The 26,798-nt window shown below is 41.9% G+C and overlaps 1 protein-coding gene across 3 annotated transcripts; it reads right to left on the reverse strand.

Annotated features, from left to right (window-relative positions):
* Positions 1-7,482: 7,482 nt before the first annotated feature.
* WDR4 (WD repeat domain 4) lies at positions 7,483-26,792 on the reverse strand. 3 transcript variants are annotated; one of them, XM_042810365.1, is made up of 13 exons: positions 26,685-26,700; positions 26,203-26,265; positions 23,569-23,711; positions 23,193-23,276; positions 22,959-23,082; positions 21,546-21,702; positions 20,730-20,842; positions 18,195-18,255; positions 16,900-16,998; positions 12,549-12,613; positions 11,001-11,184; positions 10,489-10,558; positions 7,483-8,554 (listed from the first exon to the last, which is right to left on the reverse strand). In XM_042810365.1, exons 5-13 carry the CDS (start codon positions 23,006-23,008, stop codon positions 8,376-8,378), a joined length of 978 nt encoding a protein of 325 aa, XP_042666299.1. In that variant the 5' UTR covers positions 23,009-23,082; positions 23,193-23,276; positions 23,569-23,711; positions 26,203-26,265; positions 26,685-26,700; the 3' UTR covers positions 7,483-8,375. The 3 variants fall into 3 exon arrangements, with proteins under 3 accessions (XP_042666299.1, XP_042666298.1, XP_042666297.1); XM_042810364.1 differs by lacking the exon at positions 26,685-26,700 and adding an exon at positions 24,279-24,426 and having other exon boundaries at positions 23,569-23,715; XM_042810363.1 differs by lacking the exons at positions 22,959-23,082; positions 23,193-23,276 and having other exon boundaries at positions 23,569-23,715; positions 26,685-26,792.
* Between the last annotated feature and the right edge of the window lie 6 nt (positions 26,793-26,798).

Here is a 26,798-nt window from a genome sequence, read left to right on the forward strand (position 1 = left end):
TCCTTTCCCCAAGAGAAGTTGGATCAGATGTCGTTAGTTCTCTCTTCACCTCTAATTCTGTACACTGCTTTCTGATGCAGGAAGACTTCATACTGTGATAGCTCTGAATCATAGTGCAGTTTACAAATGCTAAGTATGGCTTCTACCTCAAGGGTAGCATATCACAAGCGGGACATTAATTCAGATGGCAAGAGGAAGGAAAGCTTTTGCAATGTGTACCCCAGGATGGCTGAGAGGATGATGGCAGTACTCTGATCATGATGAATGTTCTCATTCCTCAGAGAAAGAGAGGGAGGGAGGGAGAAGGAGAAAGACAGAGGAAGTCATAGGGATGAGGAACTCAATAGACTGCCCAAGGAAGTGGTGGGGTCACCGTCCCTAGAGGTGTTGAAGAACCATGTAGATGTGGCACTGGGGGATGTCATTAGTGGGCATGGTGGGGGTAGGCTGGTGGTTGGATTAGATGGGCTCAGAGCTCTTTTCCAAGACCTTAATGATCTATGATTCTACAAAATTACACTTTCCAAGAATAAAGTTTCTGGTGCAAACCTATGTGTGCATTTCAGCTGAAGTTGCTCAGTTGGCTTATGGCAGCAATGCTCACAGGGTTTCTCCTGCTGCAGTCCAGGAAAGACATGCTGTCTGCACTGACCCAGCCCCTGGCAGCTTGTGCTGAGACAGCTCCCTCACACCTGGACAGAGATCTGAGGGGTAAGGTGGTACAGAAGTTTCTATGAGGAGCTTGTCTGAACACTTGGATCCAGACTTTCTCTTCCTCCTCTAGATCTTGCCTAGTGTTACTCCTACATGTTCAGCTTATCTGTTGACTTTAAGTTAGGACAATTTAGATATGCTTTCCTCTTGGATTATATAGATTTATTGTAAGCTGGGAACACTGTGCTCAACTCATTTAAGTGCAAAGAGTCCATTAAGCTCCAAATAGGATGAAACAAACAACCCTAGGGCAAAAAGCAGCTTCGCTCTTCCCAGAAAGAGCTTTTCCTGTAAGTCAGAGTGTATGACAACAACCATGAGCCTGTCAGCTGGAAATCAGTGCCTCCCACTGCCTGGGGACCAGGGCACAAATGTCATTGCAGAGTCACAATGACAAACTTCACCACTACCCGGTGAATGAGGGCTCATTACAGCAAGAGGTCAGCACCTTGTGCTCCCTCATAAAGGCTGGGGTTCGCAGGACCTCATTCAGCTAGAGCCAAGGCAGAAAGGAGCCTGATGCACACATTGTACATGCCGGCAGTGCAGATGCAGATTGCTGCAAGCTGGGTGGACCAGCTCAGGAGCTCATTGTTCACAACAGAGCACCATTTCCTGACACTTTCTTCATCTCTTGAAACTTTGATGTAACCTATTTTTTAAAATGGCTTTTTTCCTTAAGATATTAATTTTTTAAATAGGCTGACGCCAACAAACTCTGTTCAGGTTCATTGGCCTTGGCAAGTGAGATCACCTCAGTTCTCGCCTGCAGATGAAAGAGGCGGCATCTCTGCTGGTTTTCATGTCACCAATAGGTGAGGGATGGATGGGGGAAGCCCATAGTACCTCCCTGGAGAGCACTCACAGCAGGGCCATTTGTCTGTTCCTGAGCTCTTTTTCTGAGCTGCTGGGTGCAATTGCATACCTTGCTCAGAGAGCTGTATCATGCCAGGGACATGCGTGGGGACAGCCTGATACCTGCCACTTGTGTCAGCGTGACACCAGATGTCAGATTCCAGATGGAGCAGGAGTGCCGGGTGCCGTGCCAAAGCACAGGTGGTGTGCGGGAAGGGGAACCGAGCGGAGAAGACATCAGGTCAGCAGGAGAGCATGGATTTCCTCTACACAGTCTAGATAATACAGCACGCAGCCAGGCTTCCGAGAAAGCATAAAAAAGCAAATAGGGCAAAAAAGGCTCTTGGTTTTTGATTTTTTCAAACCCATTTTTAGTGTTTTCCTAAACACAGCCATTATTTATTAACAGCAAGAAAAGGATGCAGCAGCAGCTTTTCCACGCAAGGTAGCTGACATGTAAATCTTAGAAAACTGAGAACTACTGTGGTGATGTTTGTTGTTGGGTTGTTTTTTATTATTTTATTGTTCTTGCTGGAAGTGGCCTCAAACAAGAAAGCCCTGCCTTGCTTACACTGCAGAATTTCCTGGTCACGTATTCTGCAAACAGAGTCTATGCAAATCTCAGACATTGATTAATGATCACAATTATTATTTCCTTGGAGATAAGAAGCCTTCATTTTCTAATGGCTGTTCTATCTGCCGAGTACCACTACCCTTAGATATGATGAATTTTTATTTTAGGTAAAGCCAAAGATAGCAATAGATAGCAATAAAAATTCTTGGACAGGCCAGGAAATAGGAAAAATTGGGTGATGGTTGGTTTTAATTTATATAGCTGATGTGTCACATCCTACCTTTCTTGTGATTTGGATTATTGGAGAGCAAAGGAAGCACTCCAGTCTGAAATACTGCAATTATAAAGTCAGTGGAAAAATCTAAGGCACTCAACATTAAACAAAACTAACCAGAATTTATACAAGATGCTGCCATCTTGACAGGATGCTGAGGAGAAAATACAGTAACACAGTTCTTATTTAAAATCACAGAACCTTAGTGGGATCCAACGCAGCTGTAGATGTCGTTCATCAGGCTCTCCTCCTAAAAATCTGCACAGGCAGAGTGTGAGAAGTATGTTTTAATTGGTATTTTTCGCATTGAATACTTTGTTTCCTAACTGCTTTTCCCTGGTTGCTACTTCAGAAAGGACCAACACCAACAGCGACTTTCTTGCACATAGGCAAAAACTCAACAGGGTCACTGCTGAGTGCTCAGCTCTCCTCATTTATTTCCCATATAACTTATCTCCAGAAAATCCTGATGGCAGCAGCTTAATATACACTCAACTTTAGGGTAACATACACTAAAGGACATTTCTCCAAGTAATAGCGGAAAAAGACAGCCAAGAAAAACAGATCTAAGGGTATTTGAGATTGCTAAATTACATAAACGTATCTTGTGCAATACACATACAAACATTGAGGCGTAGCCTACAACATTATGTAGGGTGAGCCTCACCTCTGTGCCAGGAAAGATTATAAAACAAATCCTCGTGGACTCTACGTTAAGGCACATGGAAGGCAGGGAGGTAGTATGAGACAACCAGCATGGCTTCACCAAGGGTAGGTCCTGCCTGACAAAACTTGTGGTCTTCTATGATGGTGTAATCGCATCAATGGACAAGAGAAGAGACATTGATGTCATCTATCTGGACTTCAGTAAGGCCTTTGACACAGTCCTCCCATAACATCCCTCTCTCCAAAATGTAAAGATATGGATTTGATTGGTGGACTGTTTGGTGGACAAAGAACTGGTTGTGAGATTGTACCCAGAGAGTGGTGGTCAATGGCTCAATGTTCAGATAGAGATCAGCTACAAGTGGTGTCCTTCAAGGGTCAGTACTGGAACCAATGCTGCTTAATATTATCATCAATGATATCGACACTGGGACCGAGTGCACCCTCAGCACATTTGTGGATGACACCAAGCTATGTGGTGTGGTAGACATGTCTAAGGGATGGGATGCCATCCAGAGGGACCTAGACAGACTCAAGCAGTGGGCCCATGAGGCTCAACAAATCCAAGTGCAAGATCTTGCACCTTGGTCATGGTAACACTCAGCATCAGTCCAAGGTGGGAGATGTAAGGATAGAGCACAGCCCTGTCCAAAAGGACTTGGGGTCCTGGTGGATGGCAAGTTGGACATGAGCCAGCAATGTGCCTTTGCAGCCCAGAATGCCAACCGTGTCCTGGGCTGCATCCAAAGAAGTGTGGCCAGCAAGGAGAGGGATGTGATTCTGCTCCTCTGCCCTGCGTTGGTGAGACCTCAGCTGGAGCACTGCGTCCAGATGGGGAGTCCTCAGTACAGGAGAGACATGGAGCTGTTGGACTGCATCCAGAGGAGGGCAACAAAAATGATCCAAGGGATGGAACACCTCCCTGTGAGGACAGGCTGAGAGAGCTGGGGCTGTTCAGCCTTGAGAAGAGAAGACTATGGGGAGAGCTGAGAGTGGCCTTTCTGTATCTAAAGTGGGGGTCTAAGAAGAAAGGGGACAAACTTTAGCAGGGTCTGTTGTGATAGGACAAAGGGAAATTGTTTCAATTGAAAAGAAGGAAAATTTAGACTGGTATAAGGAGGAAGTTTTTTATGCTAACAGTGGTGAGGCACTGGCACAGGTTGCCCAGAGAGGTTGTGGATGCCCTGTCTGTGGAGACATTCAAGGTCAGGCTGGGCAGGGCACTGAGCAAATTTGCTCAGTAGCTATAGGTGTCCCTGTTCATTGCAGGGGAGTTGGACCAGGTGAGTTTTAAGTGTCTCTTCCAACTCAAACAATTCTATAACTCTACAATAAGCATCAGTTTCACTGATATGAATAAACTCTTAACTGAAGAGTCATGGAGATTTGGGGCTGGGCCAATGGAGAAATGGGGGCAGCCACCCCTGGATGCTCAGCTTGTGTGTTCAGAAACATCTTTCTTATGCATGAAATGCTTCCAGTAACTGTAACAACAGAAAATGGAGGTGGAGGAAAAAAAAAAAAAACCAGCATTAAAAGCAATGCATTGCTTGTGCTGTAAGCTTTCCTCAACACAAAGAATCAGGTCAGGTCACACAGCATGTTGCTCATCAATGTTAATGATTCTCCACAACTGTGCTTCATCCCAAGGCACCCACAGGTCACAGCAGCTCTATTTGGAAACAAGCTCAGAAGGATTTTAGCTGCTGATCCCTGAGGGGCACAGCGCACACACCTTACAGTCTTGCAGAGTTAGGCATTAGGCTTACCCAAACACTTCGAGCTGAGATGCACTCATCCTCAGGCAGAGCCATACTCACAAGCAGTGTGCCCAGCACTGGCTAAAGTCATGACACAGCTGCTCAGGGCTTGTGTGCATGTGTGCCATTAGCTGTGGCCTTCACTTGCTCATCCCTTCCTTCTGCAGGGCATCCCATCTGCTTTCAACTCTTGGTTCATCCCTTGGCTGCTCCTTTGCCTTCCAGAGAAGCATTCTATGGCAGGCTTAACCTAAGGGAAAGGAAATGCTGCTGTGGGGCACCTATCAAGCAATGATTGACTGCTAAGGGCTCTTCAGCTCTGGCAGAACTTCGCAGAACCTGAACGTTCAGAGATGCATGCTAACTTCTACAAAAACACTGGATATCAACACCGTTGGCCTCTCCACCCATTCAAGTCTCTAGGCATTTTTCTTTTCCATCTCTCCAACTGCAGCTATTGACAAATTGTGTCCAGTCTGTTCTTTCCCATTAGTGAGCCTTCACACTCCACTGAGTCACCCCGACCTCTTTCACAGCACACCACCAGGTCTAAAGGCAGTGAGGACACCCAGTAAGCCCACAGAGCTTTTCCTTTGCAGGTCAAAGTACTTCATGCAAAATATTTCAGAAGATAACAAGGAAAACTGAAGCAGACTTTGGAGTACGTCAAAACTGACAAACTTTCTAATAGCCTGAGTGCAGAGCAACTGCATGGAATTGGGATTTCCTAACATTTTTTTAAAGGAGTGCTATGTGCTTACAGATAGCACATTTACTCTGCAAGAAAAATCAAGCTTTGTTTAAAAAATAAAGCCTGCTCTAAAGCATGCCACTGGGGTACACCTGATTAGGATCCCTTTGTGCTAGGAGAAATAAAAGGTCACTATTCAAAGATTTGTTGCTGAAAGGGTTTCAATGAAATCTCAGAAATGTAAGGAGGAAAATATATTTCAGTCTCAAATGCTAAGGAAATAAAACTCAGTATTGCATCAACTTTCCTCCTTACTTGCATTTTTAAAGACTTCTTGGCTTATCAGCGGGCAACAGCATCTGACTGCATTCATCTCTCATAAAGAAAATATCAAGAGAAGCAGTCCCTAGGACACTGCAAAAGAACAGACATGCATGGCTTTGGAGCACATCAAGCAATAGACCCGAGATGTTTGCAGAGGAGGACCCAACAAAACAAATACAACATAGACCAAGAATGTCATGTCCCTGCCATGACATCCTCCTGCTGGAATTTGGTTAGCAGATGGATGAGCAGCAGTGAAAGAGGAAGAGGAATGCAGTCAGTGGGATGCACAGAGGAGCTGCAGGAGGCCCTAGAAAAGAGCTGCTAGAGATGCCAGCATCAGGCTGAGACATGGAGACCCACAGGTTTGCTCTTGCTGTGGCACCTTCAGCCCCTTCCTCCTCATGCTTCAAGGCCTCAGGTAGGAGCCAAGATGGGACAGGGTGCTCAGTAGCACATATCAGGGCCAGCTCTTACTCCCCATTGTGGGAAATGCCAGGCCCAGCTTACCATCATGCCTTTCCCCAGTGCTTTCCCAAAGGCTGTAAGTGGGACCATATCCCAACCCAACAGCACCATGTGCCACATTGCAGTAGGATGCAGCTCCCAAATACCACCTTGGCTGTGAGCTACCTGGCTCTCCCTAGGCAGGAACATCTGTACAACATCTCTTCCTTCTGGGTTTCCTGGCAGCTCCCTGCTGCAGGGTGAATACAAATGCACTAGAAATGCAGCAACACCTCCATTCAGGTGTGGCACCCCGGGCATTTGACCAAAGAACTCACTGTTCATCACAACCAGAGCTTAGGAATCACACAATGCCCCTCAAAAACAAACCATCACTGTACAGAAGACACTTCAGCCTCCAAGTTATAATTCGTATCCATAACATTGAGCACTTCAGATGGCAATTTCTCATCATTCCTTGAAAAGAACAGTGTGCACTGTCAGTGTTAGGTCAGTGCATTTAAGTGCTCCAAATACAGTGAAAGCACTTCACACATGCAGCTGTCCATTGCAAGACTGAAATTACAGTATTTCTTAGTCCTAGCTCCTAGTCCATGTGGGATACCCCTGTGGACACAGCACTGCATCTTTATTTCATATAGCTGGACTGTAGTAAGAACTACTTCACCTTCCATTAGCAGCAAGGCAGCTCCTGACAGAATTGAGATCTTTAATCGGAACAGGCAACATCACTCTTGATACTTCACAGCATTTATCCAAATAGACTATTTCCAAGGCAACAGGTCCCCTACGAAAAGGAATCAAAGAAATCAGACCCTGGAAGTGAATCACCGGCTCTGCACTGATGTGAACAATGCTTCATTCTTATAAATGCACTTTTAAGTGAAGCTAATATGAAAATCCATATGAAATCTTGCAGCATAAGAAAAAGTTGTGGCCTCTGGGACCTAGAATAAGGACAACACTGCAATTTTGAGCAGACATCAGCTCAAGTTTTGCATCACAGCAGAATGGCTGATATTCTCAAGCTATATCTCAGCAATGCCTTCAACATTAACATAACTAAACTTTGAGTGCAAAATTCATTAGCATCTACACACTCAGGAGATCACAGATATAGAAAGAGACTGAGGAGAACAAATTATGACTCAAAGGCTAATTCTGAGTATCTTTAATGAACTATACAGATACCAACACCTGGATTTTACAGTCTCAGTTGAAGTATATTGTATTATATATCATACAGCCAGGATGCCATCTGGTAGATGAACACACATCTTCTGCCATGTGATGAAGCAGCAACTGACCCCTGAAGGCTCTCACTGATAACTTTTCAAAAAGAATGTGCCTGTTGGCTAATTGCAACATGAAAGAGTTCTTGTTGAATGAAGCAGATCACACTCCCTAGCATTGCTCACAGGCCTTTCAAATCATCTTCACAGACAGACTGGGATCATATTGCAACAGAAGAATCTTCCAATAGCATAAAGTTGACTGACACTTTTCACTTTTACTTTTCAGGGTGTAAAACCTATTTCTGCACTCCTTCCTCCAAAGAGAAGCATTGAATTGAAGCCAGGCAGACGTCTAACCACATTAAATGGAAACCCTTCACAGGCAGCAAGAATTATGCAATAGCCCCTTTCCCACAGCCAGTTACGCTGTGCTAGTTACATTAACTAACTGAATTTTAAAAAAAAGAAAAAAAATATGTCAATTTTAATCAGTGCACTTTCACCTGAAGATGCAAGCCTGAACACAGTAGGCAAAAGGAAAGTCCTGCTTCAGGGAAAACCACCAGTAATCACACGTCGTGCAGCAGAGATCTCTAGGACTGAAATGCTGACATTTTTATGCTCTCAGAAGCTTAGACATACAGTACATAAAATAGCTGCTGCAAGAGGGACATTGCTACAGTGGGCTGCCTGAAAACTTGAATTGGAGTTTAAACAAATCTTCTTCCATTAATCCTTTTCCATTTAAAAACAGTCTACAGCCCAATCAGTTCCTTCCAGCAAGGCAAAAGTTACAAGCCAACAACAAACAGTGTCATAGTGATGATTCTTCTGTTTTGATCTTTTTGGTTTGTCCATTAGCATCATGTTGCAGATTCTGCCTTTTCTTTTTCTGCTTCTGTATCCTTTCCTCTTTCCTCTGTAGGTAGACAGCCATGCTATCAAACGAAGCCTTGTAGAGACTGCTGTAGTGGCTCTCTGCACCAACAAACCCTGCAAGTGGGCAAAACAGGAACACAAGACATGTGTTAATTCCCTTAGCAGTCTCACCAATTATTTCCTGAACTGGAGTTTCAGACAATGGAATTTCAACTCATTTACTGTAGTCCTATCCACTTAATTAAATACAGCATCAGCACTGTTTGTGGGAGTATCATCTGTTCTGCATTCACAAAGCCAAGTGCAACCAAGCTAAAAAAATTAATACTCAGGCAGGCACCTGGCTCCCAAGCAAGGAAAGCACACAGCTCTCTTTACACACTGGACACTTGCACAACTTCAAGGCTCTCGCTTTTATATTACTGCTGTAGCAACCTATTATCAGGCAGCCCACTGGCATTCTTCCCCAGAGCTTAAACACTGCAAAGGGCATAAATTACTACGCAACTGTCCTTAGTTGACTTGTTTCCTAGAGTTTCTTAGATTAAGCCCAGAGATGCAGGCATCAAACAGTCATTTCTTCCAGTACTATGCATCTCTAAGCATTCATCCGAAGTGATTTTGTTACAATTCTGTGAATCCAGCATAATAGTCATCATAGCATCTCCAGGACTGTAAGTTTAGAGGTGTTTAAACAGGTAACTACCATGCAAAAGATAGCAATCAGATTATTATTGCAGAGAATTCACCATGGCACCAGCTGGTTAGGTTCACATTTCTGAAAACTTCCAGAGGATCCATCTGACAGAGCTAAATATCACTGGTTCCCCTTTGTACCCTTACCTTTTTTTAACTTCCAGAAAATCACTAGCATGAAAATCCAGTTTTGCAACGGTTTGTTCCTGAAGCAAGTGTGCTTCCCCACAGTAATGTACACACACATACTGCTGCTTTTTGGTACACAGACACAGCAACATTGCCTCGCTAGTAGTTGGCAAAGTACATGGTTTTGCTTTCAAGGGTCTTGCACCCACACAGAAACCAATTGAGCAGCCTTTGTCCCTGGGACAAACTGTATGCTGTCATTCTGAATATCTGTTCTGCACTCTGCTTGGTCAGTCAGCACAAAATCTTGCTCAACCTTCTTTCTGGGATCAATTCTAACATAATTTCGAACTGTTCAGCATCTGCTTCAACACTGACCTACACATCTTAAAGCCTGAAGAATCAGCGAAGAGCTGAAAGATGTTTCTAAAAGGCAAAAAGGAGGCTATGCAGACATTTGAAAAACTGGTTTAAGCAATATAATGATCACCTTTTCCAAGAGAAGTAGCTGCCTTTTCAAGCACTAATAATGGACTGGAGTAAGTGCTTATGAAGCGAGCCTTCCCTTACTAATTAAGCATAATAGATCCTGTCTAGGAGTAGTCCTCCTTTCCCAGCCACAGATGCAACAGGCTATCATGTATCACAGTAATTTGCTACACTGGAAAATTATGCTCAGAATCTCTTCCCCGGCATGCTCTTATTAGTTCCCTATTATTCATTTTCACTCAGTCCTTGTACTTTTAATAATCTGTCTGGCTGTAACTATCAAGTCTGCAACATCTGCATGCAAACACCCCCACTTCTAAAAGGGCACTTGACCTCCTTTGAGATTTCGAAAGTCGAGCACAACCACCTTAATGGCAGCCACTATCTATTCTCTTACTATCTCCACCATACTTTCACATTAAGGTAACAGACAAGAGAAAAAAACATGTAGTTCAGTATCAGAGCAGTAAGAGAGATTGCAGCAGATCTGTGATACGGTGTTTATATACAGCCATATGCTAAGGTATCTGTGTAAAACAGATTCCTGCACTATTTTTAAGAACAGTAACTTGAATACCATTCATTATCAACACTAATTTCCATACCAGACAGAAAGAAGAAGCTGAAAAGGGAAAGCTGAGAGATTAAGTAACTTTAAGAGACCTGATCAGAACTCTGATTTTGCTCTTAAAACTTTAGCTCTAAAATTACAGTTCCTAGGCCAAATTTCTCACCTTCAAATGTTGTCCAGTTGTCAAGAAGATATTTAGACATCCTCTGCAATTCTTCATCATCGGTTACAGACTGGAAAAAGGAAGAACACTGCATGATATTTCATGCGTAAACAAGGAGTCTGGTGTTTGACAGCAAACTGAAAAATGCAACAGCTCACAGATGAGCACAGCAAAAGGACAGTGAGTATTTTTAAACTAAACAAGTGCAGCACCCAGAGAGCACAATAAATGCTTTAAAGTACTGTGTGCCATAGCTGACAAACATTCTCTTTGATGCTACTGCACCAGATGTTAGCTTTACCAGAGAAGAGACTGGTAACAAGCTCTCAGTGGCTTTGCGTTATACAGACATAAGAGAAGTAGAATGTGTGACATCTAAGACTTCTACTCAGTCTCAAAACTGAAAAAGAGAAGCATATCAGTTGTTAGTTTTCATGGAACATAGTTCACCCTGGTTTTGTTATGAGGTCAAGACAAAACATCCACAGTATTAGCATAACATCAGTATCTACCTTCCACTGTCCATCACATGGTCTGTACAATTGAAGAGGGGCTTCACTGTCTTCCTGTAGAATCCAGATTTCTCCTGTTTCCTCAAATGCAATGTCCCAACATTTATGCTTCAAAGAAATTTGCTCTCTGTAAACTAGCTGCTGGGCAACGGCATCAAGCTGAAAGATGTAGACTGTGGGAATACTTTTGAGAGGAAAAACTTAATTACCATTATTACCAAATCCACCTACTGCCATCATTTCCCAGCAAATGACAAACACCCACTCTAAATCCAAACAAAGCCAAAGCAAATCATTAGGAATTACAAAAAATACCCTAGCACTTCAGGTTTGCTTACAGGGTCTGAGGCAGAAGCTGCAGACATGTAATATGTCAAATGGTCTTCCAAATGTCGTATGAAAGAAAAAGCAGCCACACTGCCTTTTCCTTAAAAGAAAAAGGTAGTAAAGAAAATTACTAAGGATTTACATGGGGAGCATTTCATCACAGTACAACTGGTCTAAAGGACTTCAAATGAAAGAGTATATATCTGAGCACTGGTAAAAATAAAAAAGGAAAACAATTACACGCCAGGGAAATGAAGGAGGAATGAGAGGGATAGGAAACCACGAAATGGCTGAAGAACAGGTTTGTAGCACTGCACCGGCAAGGAACTCATCTCCATCTTTCCTGATAGCCCTCCTACTTTCATGTACTGTGCTCCCTAACTTCTCTGGACATTTCCACTCTCTCTGGCCTACAAGGCCTACACAGCAATACTGCTTAGAAATGCTGGGCTGTGGAGGTGTAAAAAAGAAACCTTGACAAAGAGCACGGCGTGGCTCCCGGCTTATCTAGCACAGACACTTCAGCTGCCGACACAAAGCCTGGCAGTACATGCCAGATGGTCCTTTGGCAAAGACCAAGTTCACCAAGGGGACAGATTGCTGACTGTATGGACAGCTTTGGCATCTCTCCCTTTCCTGTTGGCATGCTTTTGTCAGCAAGAACAGTTTTCCCAGCAGACATTAGGTGCTGAAGAAAGAGAAGGGAAGACTGTCCATCTCTGCAAGGTATCTCCCTGCCAGGTGGACTAGAAGGTTCCTTCAGCTCCAGAGTGCTCACACAGACATATACATTTGATCCCAAAGTCAACACATTCTCTTGGCAGTTTTAAACTGAAGTAACATGGTGATTTTGAATAGAATGTCAAAATTAATTTACAGGAGCAGAACACAGGACAGGAAATTTGGGTACTCGGTACTACAGCACCCTGTACAAAACACCAGGGCCAGGCAGTGCCATCGTGCCCAAGATTTGCATCCTCCTGTGAGGGAAACGCATCACAAATTCTGCAAAAGCTGCCTAGGTCAGGTAGCCTTTACACTCAACTCTGTATTCAAACCATGTACAAAAAGGACTTTCAGTCTTCCCCCATGGGAAGGGGGCATCCCTGTGACACTCAGATCAAAAGTACCAAGTACTTCAGTTTGCTAGGAAATGGCAGCAGCTGTTCTCTCCTTTAGAGGAGCTGTGGTGACTTTAGCCATTATTCCCTTTACTCTTACCAGTCACACAGTATGGCAACATAACTTCCTTGACAGCAGTAGGCTATTCTTGAGACAATATATTTCTATGAGAAAAAGAAAAGGAAACATTCTCGTAAATTGAGACTATTTCATAGGCAGAAAATTCACTTTCAACTTTGTGTCTTTTAAAAATTCAGCAGATGTCTTAATTTACAGCAAGCTAAGCAACGTAATTAAACTGCAGTCAAATATATTTCGCATCAGTGTTTGCTGTTTTATGAGGCTTTCCACACTTCTCCCTTTGCAGCCATCTTAACAGAGATAAAATATAACAGTTTTAATGAACTACTCTCAATAAACTAACTATGAGATAACACAATGCAGGAAAGTACACCCTTAAAAATTCTTTCCTGTAATGCTAAGCTGCTATTACATTTGTTATAAAAAGAAGACAGTGATGCATAGCCAGTATTCCTGCTGGTTGCCCCTATTTTCAACCTGCATGTGAGTGAAGTCATACCGCCCAACATGAAATACGTTCTGAAGAACAAGGCAAGACTATCTCAGGCCATTTTCCTAGTTTTAAAGAAGAAAAGCTAACTATACTGTATTTAGAAATCATACAGTTCCATCTGAGAACCTGGGAGAAAATCAGGGCAATATCTTTGAAAGATAAACCATATCACTTGAAATATATAACAGCTGATTTGAGTGTCCCCAAGTGGGAACTAACAACTGGAGATGAGCATAAAATCTGCAAGAAGATGCCCCAGGGTGCTCTTTCAAAAGTATCTTTCATGCGGCATAAAAGATGAGACTGCAAAAGCAAAAAGGCTGGTTCTCAAGGATATTTTTAAGTTGTGATAACATTTCTGATTAATAAAGCCTTCTTACTAGAGTAGTAGTCAGTTGCTCCCTTTAGGGCAGGGAAAATGTATCTTCTTGTCATTTTGCTGGCAGAATTCAGATGTGTCCTCAAATTCCCCTTCATTTTACTCCCACTCATCCCTCACCTCTCCCTAACACAACACTGCTCACAAAACAGAGCCTCTAGTCCACCAACTTCATTTGAATATTACTGTTTGAGTCAGCAATTGATGTACAGGTGTTGTTAGGGAACCTACCCCACAGTTTTGCAATCAACTGAAGGAAGCAAAACAAGCCCTTATAGCTTCCAAGCATTCTAGTCAACAAGTTTAATACAAGAAGCTAATCTTTTTCTGAACAGTACATGACAACTGCTAGAAGATGAACTAACCACAGGAAGGAAAATTAATTAGCAGTGTAATTATAGCTGAAAATCACGGTGCTTCTCCAGCGCAAGAGACAAAAAATCTCTTATGATACAATCTCTTAGAGGAGGTGAGAGAAAGAAAGAACAACAGCATGCAGCACTAGCAGCACATGCTTCTCACTTTTTCACTCCTTTGGTTGGGCAGAAGAGGAAACACTTTCTAAAATCCTTTATCAAAAGGATGGGATGTATCAGAGCTCTTGTAAACAGATGGCATTAATCTCTTGCTCCACTGCAGAAATACGAAGTTGTTATTTCATATTTCACAGGGGGACCTCAGGCCCCTGTATAACACAGATATAACATAAGCCTGCTATTTCAAATACTTACTAGGATGAAGATGAGTGGGTAGCTACAACGAACATTTTAGATGTAGTTATTGCAGGGAGGAATCACTTATACCATAACTTCAGAGTAGAATTGACAATTCCTTTATAAACCACCAGTGGGTTTTCTAGACATTCAAGGAAATAATCCAAGATGATATTTATCTCTAATAACAAAGCTTCTCTCTGTCTCATGCCAGCTTTCACAGTAAGTGCAGTGATGGAAGCGCCCACCTACACAGTCCACGCTTTGTCAGAGAGACAAAGGGTTCTGTGAACATTACACATGCAGAAGCTCTCTCCCACTCCTCACCAGGGAGACAGGAGGAGACTTTGATTTAAACCAAATGCTACTCACAGCTGGACAAAGACATGGAAACGCATCTTCTTAGCAAGCTCCTTCCTTTCCATGTTTCTTTAATGGGGAAGTTCACAATCAGTGAATTGAATGCAAAGCCCAGAACAGTATCTTGTTCAAGGACAAGCCTATGAAATCAGTTAACTTAGAGAATAGCTGTGTGAACAGCCTGTGATAAACAGATGTTCACTTGATACTCTCTTCACTTACTCAGCACTTGTGTGCCAGTGTTATCAGCTTGCCAACACCTTAAAATTAACTCCTGATGTTGTCTGTGAGAAGGGGGAAGCTCAATGGAAACTTAATGTACTGGAGCACTGGGGTGGAGTTGTGCAATTCATGTTCTGGACTTTAAACAAGCTTCTGTTGTCAAGAAGATGAGATGGGGTGAAAGCTCTAAATCAGGAGAATATTTATATAGCACCATGGAATTAGAGAATTGCTTCCATTCTAGTGGGAAAATTGAACTAGGAATTTGCAATCTATCAACTGAAACCAGCACTACACTGCTCAGAAACACTCCTACATACCCAAAACAAACAAATTCATCATCTGCCAAGGAAAATAAGCCCACATCTCTGCACTCATGTGGCCCACCACTACTTGCAATTCCATTATCACTATGCTTCAAATTATATTTTGAGCTTCAGTTAATTCATAGCGGGTAACAGTGGCAAAAATGAAATGTAACACGAAAGAAAGGAAAAAACAATTATAACCCCACCTTATCTTCGGTTGCCAGAGTCATTAGCAGACTGAGTGGCACCTTTAAAGCACTAACTCAAGACCCTGTTACCTTAAATTCCAACTATAAATGTCGCACTTGGTTTGAAGATAATCTTTGCCCTTTTGTACAGCTGGATGCACATCATGACTAAATACCACTGCTGGACATCAATTTCTCTGCCATTTCCAGCCCTACAATGCCATCAAAACACTCCTCTGGTCCGGCTGGCCATCAAGACAAAAACAATCTCTTAAAAAAAAATTAATGCATTAATGAATGGTCACCACACAGGCTTAAAACAGTAGTGTTGGTCTGCCAGAAGTATGCAGTGAAATCTGTGTAGCAATACAGCACAGTTAATTTATATGCCAGCTAAATAATAAGCCAGTCTAAGCAACAAGTCACACAGAAGTAATAATATAGCTCCATTCACAGCAAGTTGCTTACTAGATTCCAATGACCCAATAAATCTAGCAGGCAAAGTATTGTAAAATAAAGCCATTCTCAAATAAATACCCTGCAACTTTACTGAAGACATAGATTCAACAGTTATAAAACAATGTTGTTTCAACAATGCACTCTCTTTTGACAAGTGTAAAACACCCAGATTACACAAGCATACCAACTGGGTGGATTTGTGATCTAATTTATTGAGTCAATTTTTCACTTACGGAAAAAAAGTCAATAGCGACTTCGAAAATCCAGATTTCAAGCACTAAGGCAGAAACAATTTGAAAGACTTTGTGTATCTGGACAGAAGTTGGTTTAAAATTTCAACTATTTTTAAGTTCAAGAGCAGGTTACATGGTCCAAATAGTTGTTACGAACTCCTGCTCAGAGGACATCAAGGGCAAAAACAAGTGTTTCAGTTTCTGAGGTTAGAATCCTGTGATGCAAGTGGGCTGCCCTCAGAGCTTCGTTAAAGACAGAAATGAAAGTTGCATGTTACTATTCCTAAAAAACAGACAAACAAACGAAACCAAACACCCACTGATGTCTTCTGCGTAGAAAAAAAACGAGCTGTCAGGTCTGTCCCTAGGAGTATTGTCCCTCCATGTGCAGTCCTCTCAGTTCATTACAGGGATTCTGACTAACAAGATCAGGTCAGTTCCCCATTGGCACCCTGAGCACGTATATATCATACTACTCACGTACAGACTGCAGTATAAGCATTGCTTCTGGGATATTCAGTTTCAACAAGCAACAAGCAATACATTTTCGTTTTGGACACTGCCCAGTTTCAGAACAATCAAAAAAAAAAAAAAAGAAATCCTAGCAGTTTGATTCCACGGGGCAACACTATTTCAGATAACTGGTTTCAAATATTACAAAGCCTCTTCACTCAAAAAATTTAAAGTGCTGTTCAAGTTGCAATTTAAGTATGTTACAAATGGGTCAATTTTCTTAAGGGACTAAGACACCAGTGTTTTCTGAAAAAAATAGTAAGTGAAGGCTTATTTTGGTTTGCAGAACATGTATTCTGCAAGAACTAAGAACAGCTACTTTTAGTCATTGCTTAGCATTTTTAGAAATTCATGTAACTCATGTAAGACAAAAACGAATTTCAGGGACTTTTTTCCTTCCCTTAAATTTCAGGCTATTTAACAGTTTCTAGGATTTATGACAAACACTTCTGGGAGTCATAAGGATCCCACAGGACAGCAAAAGCATTGACACAGCCATACCTGGTCCATTTTGGTTGTCTCAGACCCACAGATGCTGCTTAGATGACAGCAGTACACCTCTTCCCCAGTTTCATATTTCCAAAGTCTTAGAGTGCAATCCTGGATAGATTGAAGTGAATACAAGTTGATGACTAACAGTTCCTCAGGCAAAGAGTGGCCACTTGTGGCCTACAGCTAAACTCTATTTCCCTGAAGAGATTCCCACAGAAGTTCCTAAGTAGTTACTTAGCTAAGACTTCAAATTGCAGATAAGGCATTTTAATTAACATAATTCACCCCCTTTCTCCATAATTCTAAATTATTCAGTCCTGATGACTGTAATTCTCCCTTTGAAGTGGAAATTGGGTAGCTCTAAGACTCTTGTCATCACCAAAATTCTCATTTGATTCAGTAACCTCCTGGAGAAAAACTGAACACCTCTCTTCAGTGACTGTTTTTCCAGAGAATTTGCAAAGAATGAAATACAGCCACACAACACTGACAGTGGAGCTGCTTAAAAAGAGGAGCAAGAGACAGGAGTCTTAGGGAAGCAAGAGCAGGAGTTGAACATTAATGCTAAGAATTGCTACAATCTTCAAAATTGTTTCTTACCTATTCAGTTTTGGTAGTTTCAGATACCAATAATACTGTTTCCCTTAATTCAGATTGCTGTCTGGTGTGACAAAAGAATCCCATCAATTTAAGAAAAGGAACGGCAGGGAGTTAAAACACTTCTTCAGTTGTCATCCAAGCATTGTGTTATACTGCACTGCAGTCTCTACTCAACATACACCAGATGCATTTATGAGGACATATAGAAGAGGACAACTCAGAGCATGTCTCACATGGGGAAGCAAGTGGGAGGGTGACTAGGGAACAGTTTTCTCATCTTAAAAGCTCTAAGAAAATCTGGGATTCTAAGGCCGTTAATTCTCAAGACACTCATTACCACCGCAGGCTGACATAATACTCATTTGCTTCAAAGTTGTTTAAATAGTGCAGCAATTAAAATTTGTCAGTGCTCCAAAGCGAGAGTTAATGATGAAGAAATACTGAGGGCTTTGCAATTTCTCCATCCCAAAGATCTTAGTAAGAAGCTAGCTTTGCTACAAACATTGTAAATGGTTCTCATGGTCCAGCAATAAAAAGACTTAACACTAAACAGAAAGCTGAGAAAGGGAGGAAAAGGGAGAGAGGACAAGCAAAAAAGATTATTCCAAGTGTCCCAGGAGACCTGCGGAAAACACAAGCAGACAATGGTTTCAAAGTCTAAATTTTCAAGAAAAACACTTTTTGGAAGAAACTGCAATACATACCCCAGAAGCTGACAACAGAAGATCAGGATAGTTGGGTACTACAAATATTCTGCTTACAAACCTAAAGGGAAAGAAGTCAAATACTGAACTCTCTCTTCCATAACACTCAGGTCTTTTAAAACACACTAAGAGAAAACACCAATTTCAAAGAAAATCTTACAATAAAAAAAAAACAACCAGCTTCTCCAAATAAAGCCAGTTAAGAGGAGAAAAAGGGTATGCCTACAGTACATTATATACATTATAAGAACTTCATAAGTATTTTCCCACCTGCTCTCAACACTTCTCTAACTTCTTCCCAGCTGAGAGCATTACTACTGTGACCAAAAAGAATGCTAGTGTAGACAGATTTACTCAGGTAGATCTCTCCCTTTTCTCAATTCATGCTGCCCACTTAAACCACTTATCAACAGATGCTTTTAATACACATCAACAGCGATGACTCAGCTTTCATCTACAACACCTCTCCCATCACAGTTGGAGATCATTCAAAACCAATCTTTACAAAGTTCTGAAACAAGTCTGTGACAATTTACCACCAGTGTCTACATTCAGCCAGAATCCTTGTCTTCCAGAAGTATTTAATATTGCTACATCTACTTTGACTCATCTCTGGTGGACAACAAGGACCTGAACTTCTGAAGTTTATTATTATCTTACAGCTCAGCAGTATAAAATGCAATGCCTTGAGTGGGACTGTCTTGCTTTTGAAAACAGGCACAAATTTAAGACTATTAAAACAACAAGGAAAAAAAAAAAAAAAAAAAAAAAAAAAAAGGGAGAGAGAGATTTGGTCACTGTAATGGCAAACTTTCATGACAAAGCAGTAACAGCAGGTGCATGAAGGTGTAATAGAACAAGAATCACCATGCAGCCCCCCAAAAGAAAAACCAGGACCATGAAACCAGATCCATGAATTACAGCTGCTTTCTGCAGTCCTCTGCTTATCCATTCCTTAGAGACTGAATTTTTGCATATATTTCAAGCAATTTACATTAAGTGCCTTTCCTCTACACAGCCATTAGTGAACTCTCTGCACAGGCACAGTAGCCCCGGTTTAAAACTGCCTTCTGGGGCACCAGGTTCTATTCATTAGGAAGTAGAACTGTGCACAAAGCAGGCGGAAGTGCAGATATGGCTGTGTAAATATGCTATAGAAATTATCTGATATCAAAGACTACACTTTAACATATGTACTTTGGAGGTTTCATACTATTCTGGGTCTATACAGGCTAGATTATCAAATTGAGATAAAAAAAAAAAAATCAGACAGGCACTCCAAATTAACACAACCTAGATGCTCTGTTGAAATTCTTAGCTGGGTAAGTTCAGATAGGTTGCTCCCACGCCTCAAGTTCCAAAGTCACACTGTCTTACTTTAACTCTTGCTCCCAATACAGCAAGCTGACTGCACCATGTCGTGTCACCTTATGAACATGCCTGGAAGGCTGTAGTTACCCTCAATTAAGTCCATAGCCAGCCAAAGAGAACTAAGCATGTTCTGTGACCTGTGCAGGATGACATCTCCTTTGTTACCCTATCACTATGGTCTTCAAAATGTACTAATGGCTAAGGAAAATAAAATCATAAAATCATAAAATCACAAAATCACCAAGGTTGGAAAAGACCTCCAAGATCATCTAGTCCAACCATTCACCCTCCACCAATATTTCTCCACTAAACCACGTTGCCTAGTATAATATCTAAACGTTTCTTGAACACCTCCAGGGACGGTGACTCAATCACCTCCTTGAGCAAGTTCAGTATCCCCCAACAACAAAAAAAACTCCTTAAAAGCCCACAAAACCAGAGATGGAAGGCAAACAGAAAATAGCGCAGACATTTTACAAAGCAAAGTGTAGACATGGGAATCTTTTAAAGTCTGTTTGCCATTTGAGTCTTCTTAATGAGAGAAGAACTACTGAGAAGAGAAGATACAGTCCCTCCTGCAGGCTAGTACTGCTATACCAGCTAGAAGACATCCCTTACTAGTCTCGTAGCAGGTCACATTTTAGATCATGGCAGCATCCTCCTACAAGGATATCCCCTAGGACACATCCACATATCCTTCTATTTGTCTAAATGTTCTTACCCACAGCAAAAGAACAGTTTCAAGAAAAACACTAAGTCCCTTTGCTCAGCTACCAGAAAGACCAGAAAACTACATTAACAAGTGTGATTCCAGGATTCTGTATTACAAGACTGCTTTACAGTCCCTAGCTCACTGTAGTCTAATGTTTAATGAAAGAGTGCTCTATCCTTCCCATCAATACAGCTGTATTTTAAACACACAAAAAAAAAACTACCACAGCTTGTATTACCACAGAACTTTCAAGTCTGATCTCCTAAGATGCCATTAGATGAATATCTGTTCAAACAAGACACTCCCTTCCTAAGACTAAGACTGTCTTGAGCTAACAATCTCCAAACTTTGCAGTCTTGGTAACCTAGACCTGGCTGACATTTAATATAATTTGGGCAGACAAGCACTTCATTTGTTCAGGCACACTGAAGAACTGAGCGCAAGGAACTTACTCTTCATGTCCCAGGCAATAAGATACAATGTTGTAAGGAGCCTTAGTCAAACTGACTCTGATCTTCTCATCTCTATCTGCAGTGAGGATATACCGGTCATCGGGACTCAGTGCCTGTTGGTAAAGCGGCAGTTTTAGAATCCAGTAGTCCAACGTTTGTTTCAACACACTTTTCCCAACCAGTGAAAGACAGAAGCAGTAGACTACCTCATTCTCTTGAGGCTGAATAGCAAGTGCAAGCATTAAGCCACACACTTTCATCTACGATTGATGCATAAATTTTTATGAGAGCAACTTGCTTGCTTACTAAGACAAGTAGCACAGACCACTAAGTCCAGTAAAATCCGCTGAATTGAAAGCACTACAGCACAAGTTCCACTGCATCTTCAAAGAAAGAAACTTATCACACTGAAGAGCTAAACTGATATGACAGACTGGGTGAATTCCCTTAAGCCTCTTCATCTCCAAGTCTTCTGTGACTGTAACACAAATAATTTTTGAACGGTCATGTATCCAGCTAGATAAACCCACATGCTTGCTTCTTTTCCAAAATCACCATTCAGACAAACTCAGCAGGAAGAATTTCAGGCCATGTATGTCATCTATGCCTAAAGGAGGCTGATGCTCTTTTGCAAAGAAAACTACCTCAAGTTGAGAGAAGAGCAACAATTAAAGACCTGAGTACAAGTTTAAGGCCTTGAGGAATCAGACAATAGGACTTGATGAACTTTGTAGGCCCCTTCCAATTGAACTGTTTTGTTATATTGTACGAAGGAATGAGAGTTTGCACACTAAGTGCACAGAGGGATGTGCTTACCGCATCCAGTAGCATGGACAAGTGACCCAGTTCAAATTTGCCCTCTGCTTGTGGTTCTGTAATTGAGTACGAATAGACATCACCAGATTTGTCTGCCACCAGAATCTTATCCTCTGCAGCTGTAATAACGAGTGAAGTGCATCTCCTATTCACAGGCCTGAAAGAAAAATAGCTGTGCTTTAAAGAAAGTCTACTGGATTTTCTTGTATTCTCTATAAGACAAATCCAATCCAGGCACATGGAAAAAAAGAAAGAAAGGTAGAAGCTCTTAGCTCCTACTTTGCAACCACACATTAAAAACTGCCTTGAAGTCATTTCTCCAGTAGTTACTCTGTATTGTACAGCAAAGTCCTCTGTGAGCCTTACAGCAACTTCTTCCTCATATAGAGTCAGAGAGATATAGTCCCAAGGCTTCTTGTCCAGGCAAAACCCTGAAATGGAACTTGGATTCTCCCAAATCACCTGCCAGCATTTTATAGCTCCAGCTGCCAGTTTGTTTTTTTCACAACTTTTCAAGTAAATTTAAGGGCGACATATACCAGAAAAACAAGTATTAAAATAGGTTTAATCACTTAAGAATGCTTCTGCAAATTAACAGCCATTGCTATTACTACTATTCTTCCATTTTCAAAGCACCTCTTTTCCTGGTCTATGTCCTGAATGAGCATATGCAGACAGGGGCGATCATAGGAAGTGGGCATTTCTATTCACATACTCTGAAGCCCAGCGACCTCTAGAGGCAAAAGAACAACACATTACGCTTCCCAAAGACTGACGAAAGTTTTCATATTCTTAGTGACTGTGAATAGCACAACCCATAGGACATGAATGCCTACTAACAAACACACTGCAGCACATTTTCAAAATAGGATACCTTGCCATCAAGGAAATCTTATTTCAAGTTTGGCTGTACTGCCTTTGATCTTAGACTCAGAAGTTCCTTGTCTGACACAAGCTTATGTATTACAAAAGCTAGCACTATGTGAAACCTTTAATACAGCTTGCCACAAAAACCACCACAAGTTACATAACTCAGCCTTGGCAACCTATTTTTCCATGCAGAGATCCTTTTGACTCTATTTCCAGTTTCCTAACAGGAGGAGGAACAGCACAAAATTTCCATCTGTGATCTTAGCTGACCTTCTGGTTGAAAACTAAAAATGTCTAACAATTATCCAGTGGCATCTTACAGGCAGAACAGGACAGGACAGCAAGGAAATGAGAACACAGAGTGAATAGAATTTGTCATTTCTGATTTTGTCAGCAATTACTCACTGCACCACTGATTAACCCAACATGGTTAACCCAGAGGCCCATCATGTATAACACACACACAGGTAAGCTGAGAAGAGCTCATTTTGGTTTTGCACTTGTCAAGATCACCAGAGGCAGTGTCCTAACACAATGAGTTACCTTCTCAGGAAGTCCTTCACAGAACCCTTTTTTTCACAGAGGATTGTCATAAGCAGCAATGAAAAACTTGTAACTGGAGGACCTCTGGTGGACAGCTGAAGACAGTTTTCAGAAGAGAACTGTACTACAGATAGGAAACATCAGTATTGCTAAAGATACTTTTTTCAGACAGAGTTCACAAACTCCCTAGAAAATCTTCTCCAATCAACAGAAGCAGACAGCATGTTCACTAACCTGCTCACTGTCACTCTTAAAGGCTCAACCTTAGCACTCTCCAGGAGAAGGTAAAGTCCCAGTTCTTAAAGATGGAAATACTGTCTTTTGGAATAAACAAAGTGATTACCCTTTTGCCAGGCAACATAAACATCTGCACTTCCACTCTCAGTGTGGGATGTACCACACACCACTTCTTGATACCACACAACAATCTGTGAATTCCCAAAAACATTAACTTTAAGTACTAGGGGGGAAAAAAAAAAAAAAAAAAAAAAAAAAAAGAGGAAGCTTAGCAACAAGAAATGGCTGCAGCACAAGTCCTACTATATTATAACTCTATCTTAATCATCCATAGCTCAACTACAAACAGAAAAGTAAAATCCTGCTTCCTTACCTGATGCTAACGCATTCCCAAGAGGGCTTAGTCCGAAATAGAATCAGCTGTTTGTTGTCATCTGTCAAGACAAAATAATCTCCTGATGGGGAGAAGGCAAAAGCTAGGATGTTATCACTTCCTTTGTCTGCTGGTTGTCCATCCTGTCTAATAGAGAGAAGGGAAAAGAAAAAAAAAAAAAAGAGTTCACAACCTGAAATTCTCCAGAGAAGGTTGTTCTCACACCACCATCAAGAAGGAATACAAAGAAGAAAGTACAATGCTAGAAGTCATGTTTGAGCTTAAAATGTTAAGCTAATTTGAACGTTAAGGCAAAACTACAGGGACTCTCCTTGCCCACAAAATCTTTTCAAAGATGCTTTCAGGTGTGTTTCAGATACATGATGGCCTAACTTAGAACTTAACAATGTCAATTTAAAAAAAAACAATAATGAGCCACAGCTAATATTTTACATGAAGACCTGCAAAGGCACACCACACAAATAACAGAATAACTCAGTTCAGAAGTGCACTACAATTTAAGTCAAATTACAGCAAGCTGCTCAGGTTCTGTGCAGTGAAATCTCAAAATATGTCCAAGAATGGAGACTCTACAACCTCTGTGTGTCCTGCTAAAATGTTTAAACACTCCTACAGTGAAAAAGTTTTCCCCTTGTGCCTTGTACTGACCTTCTGTTCAGACACAACAAGCTCATCTTCTTTGTACTCACCAAGGTAATAATAAATAAGATAAACCTTTCTTCTCAACTCAAGAGGTTGGAATTTAAACAACCAGGAATAAATGCACAGCTTTTAAGACACATCTCCATTTCACGATACGGGACAGTGCACAGAGCTGATGGTTGCAATGACTAAACCCTGAATCACAATCACCATGTGAGAAATTACCCTTTATTCAAACCAATCAGTACAAACAAGACACAGAACTTTGCTGTACTCAAATTCAGACAGGAATCCTGGTTTTCATACTGCTTATTTCTGGGTGGTGCACAGTACAGGAACCTCCACATAAATTCATAAGAAGATAGCACTCAAAGTGTATGGTTATAGACAATAATTTATTTAATACTTAGAGCATTTTTAAAATATTTAACAGCTTTTATAATCAGGAGGCAAGTTTTACATTTCTTTTTTCTCTGTGGTGGGAAAGAAAAAGCACAAGAAGAAGGAAACTGATGTAAGGCCAAGGCTTTGCCATTCTTTCCTTTAAAAGTACTAGGGTTCAAGCTAGCATATCTTCATACACTTTGAAGGAAAAACAGGAAAATTGGTTATGGATATAACAATGGCAAGTGGTTGAATTTAAATTAAGACCTCTTCATCTGTTTGAAATCTCCTAACTTACAGAACAGACTCAAAGGAAGTTATATGTGTGCAGCAATAGAACAAGGGGCAATGGGCAGAAACTGGGACACAGGAAGTCTCATACTAGCAGAAGGAAGAACAAACTCAAACAGGATGCCCAGAGAGGTTCTGGAGTCTCCTCTGAAGATATTCAAGACCCACCCGGATGCTTTTCTGTGCAAACTGCTATAGGGAAGCTGCTTTCAGCAGGGAGGATTGGGTTGGATAATCTCTAGAGGTCCCTTCCAACCCCTACAGTTCTGTGATTCTGTGAAGACTGTGCCAATTTGGTTGGGTTTTTTTGTATTGTTTTGTTTTCCTTTCTTAGTTGCTCTAATCAAAGATACAGCATTTTTTCTGAGATGAAACTAAAATATATATATACATTGACATATATCACAGAATCACAGAATTGCAGGGGTCGGAAGGGACCTCAAAAGATCACTGAGTCCAACCTCCAGCTAGAATGGGTACCCTACAGTAGGTCACACATCTAGGTAACATCTAGACAGATCTTGAATATCTCCATAGAAGGAGACTCCACAAACTCCCTGGGCAGCCTGTTCCAGTGCTCTGTCATCCATACTGTAAAGAAGTTCTTCCGCATGTTAGTATGGAACTTCCTCAAGTTTTACTCCTTGTCCTATCACTACAAGCCACCAAGAAGAGCCTGGCCTCATCCATTTGCCTCCCACCTCCCTTTAGATATTTATAAATGTTTATTAGACACCCTCTCAGTCGTCTTCTCTCCAGGCAGAACAGACCCGTGATACTCAGCCTTTCCCTCATAAGGAGATGCTCCAGGCTTTTCTAATCTTGGCAGCCCTTCACTGGACTCCTCCTTGGAGATCCCTGTTTTTTTTTTTAAACTGGGGAGCCCAAAACTTGGCATAGTACGCTGAATGTGGTCTCACCAAGGCAGAGTAGAGGGGGAGGATCACCTCCCTCAACCTGCTGGCCAAACTCTTTCAATGCACCCCATGATACCACTGGCCTTCTTGGCCACAAAGGTGCACTGGTGGCTCATGGCCAACCTGTGGTCCACCAGGACATCCAGGTCCTTCTTTGCAGAGCTCCTCTGCAGATGATCATCCCCTAACCTGTACTGAGGCATGTGGTTATTCCTTCCCAGTTGCAAGACTCTACATATCCATCAGGGTTAGCAATGAGCATCTGGCCATCACCTATTCAAGGAGAAATCTCAAGGGTTTATTACCTTGACAGTCACATAACCTCAGGGACAGATGCACCATCAAGGAAAACACCATATATCTACACTTATTTTCTCACCCTTTATTTCCTAAGGCCTTCTTTTCCACATTGGCACAGTCATACACGAAGAGAGTATCATCCCTGCAAATAAAAACAACAGAAAACAACACCAGAGTAAAACTGCAGGAAGTGCAATAAACACGACTTTAACCACAGAGCATGTCAACTCTTCCAGAACATCTTTTGCCATTATAAGCTCAGCTGATCCCTGCCCACTGCGAGCAGGGCTGCCCCCCACCAGCTCAGGCTGCTCAGGGCTCCATCCAACCTGGCCTTGAGCCTCCAGGGATGAGGCACCACAGCTTCTCTAGGCAGCTGTGCCAGCGCCTCACCGCCCTCTGAGGGAAGAATAGGGAAGAATTCCTAACTTATAACTATGCTAAATATCCTCTCTCTGTCTCTTTAAAGTCAGTCCCCCTCGTCGTGTTGCTACACTCTGAGAGTCCCTTCCCAAGGAGCCAAGCCGGAGGGCAACCCCACTCCACCCGGCACGCACTAACCTCTCCTCCCCTCTCCGCGCTACCAGCAGCCGGCTCCCACCGCCGACGGCCATCAACGTCCCGCGGAGCGCTAACGTCGGGCCGGGCCCGGAGCTACGTCCTAATCCGCCCTCC

The sequence above is a fragment of the Centrocercus urophasianus genome, unplaced genomic scaffold (genome assembly GCF_019232065.1).
Source record: "Centrocercus urophasianus isolate 14NV4802_14NV808 unplaced genomic scaffold, USGS_Curo_1.0 seq_12, whole genome shotgun sequence".
Classification (NCBI taxonomy): Eukaryota; Metazoa; Chordata; class Aves; order Galliformes; family Phasianidae; genus Centrocercus; species Centrocercus urophasianus.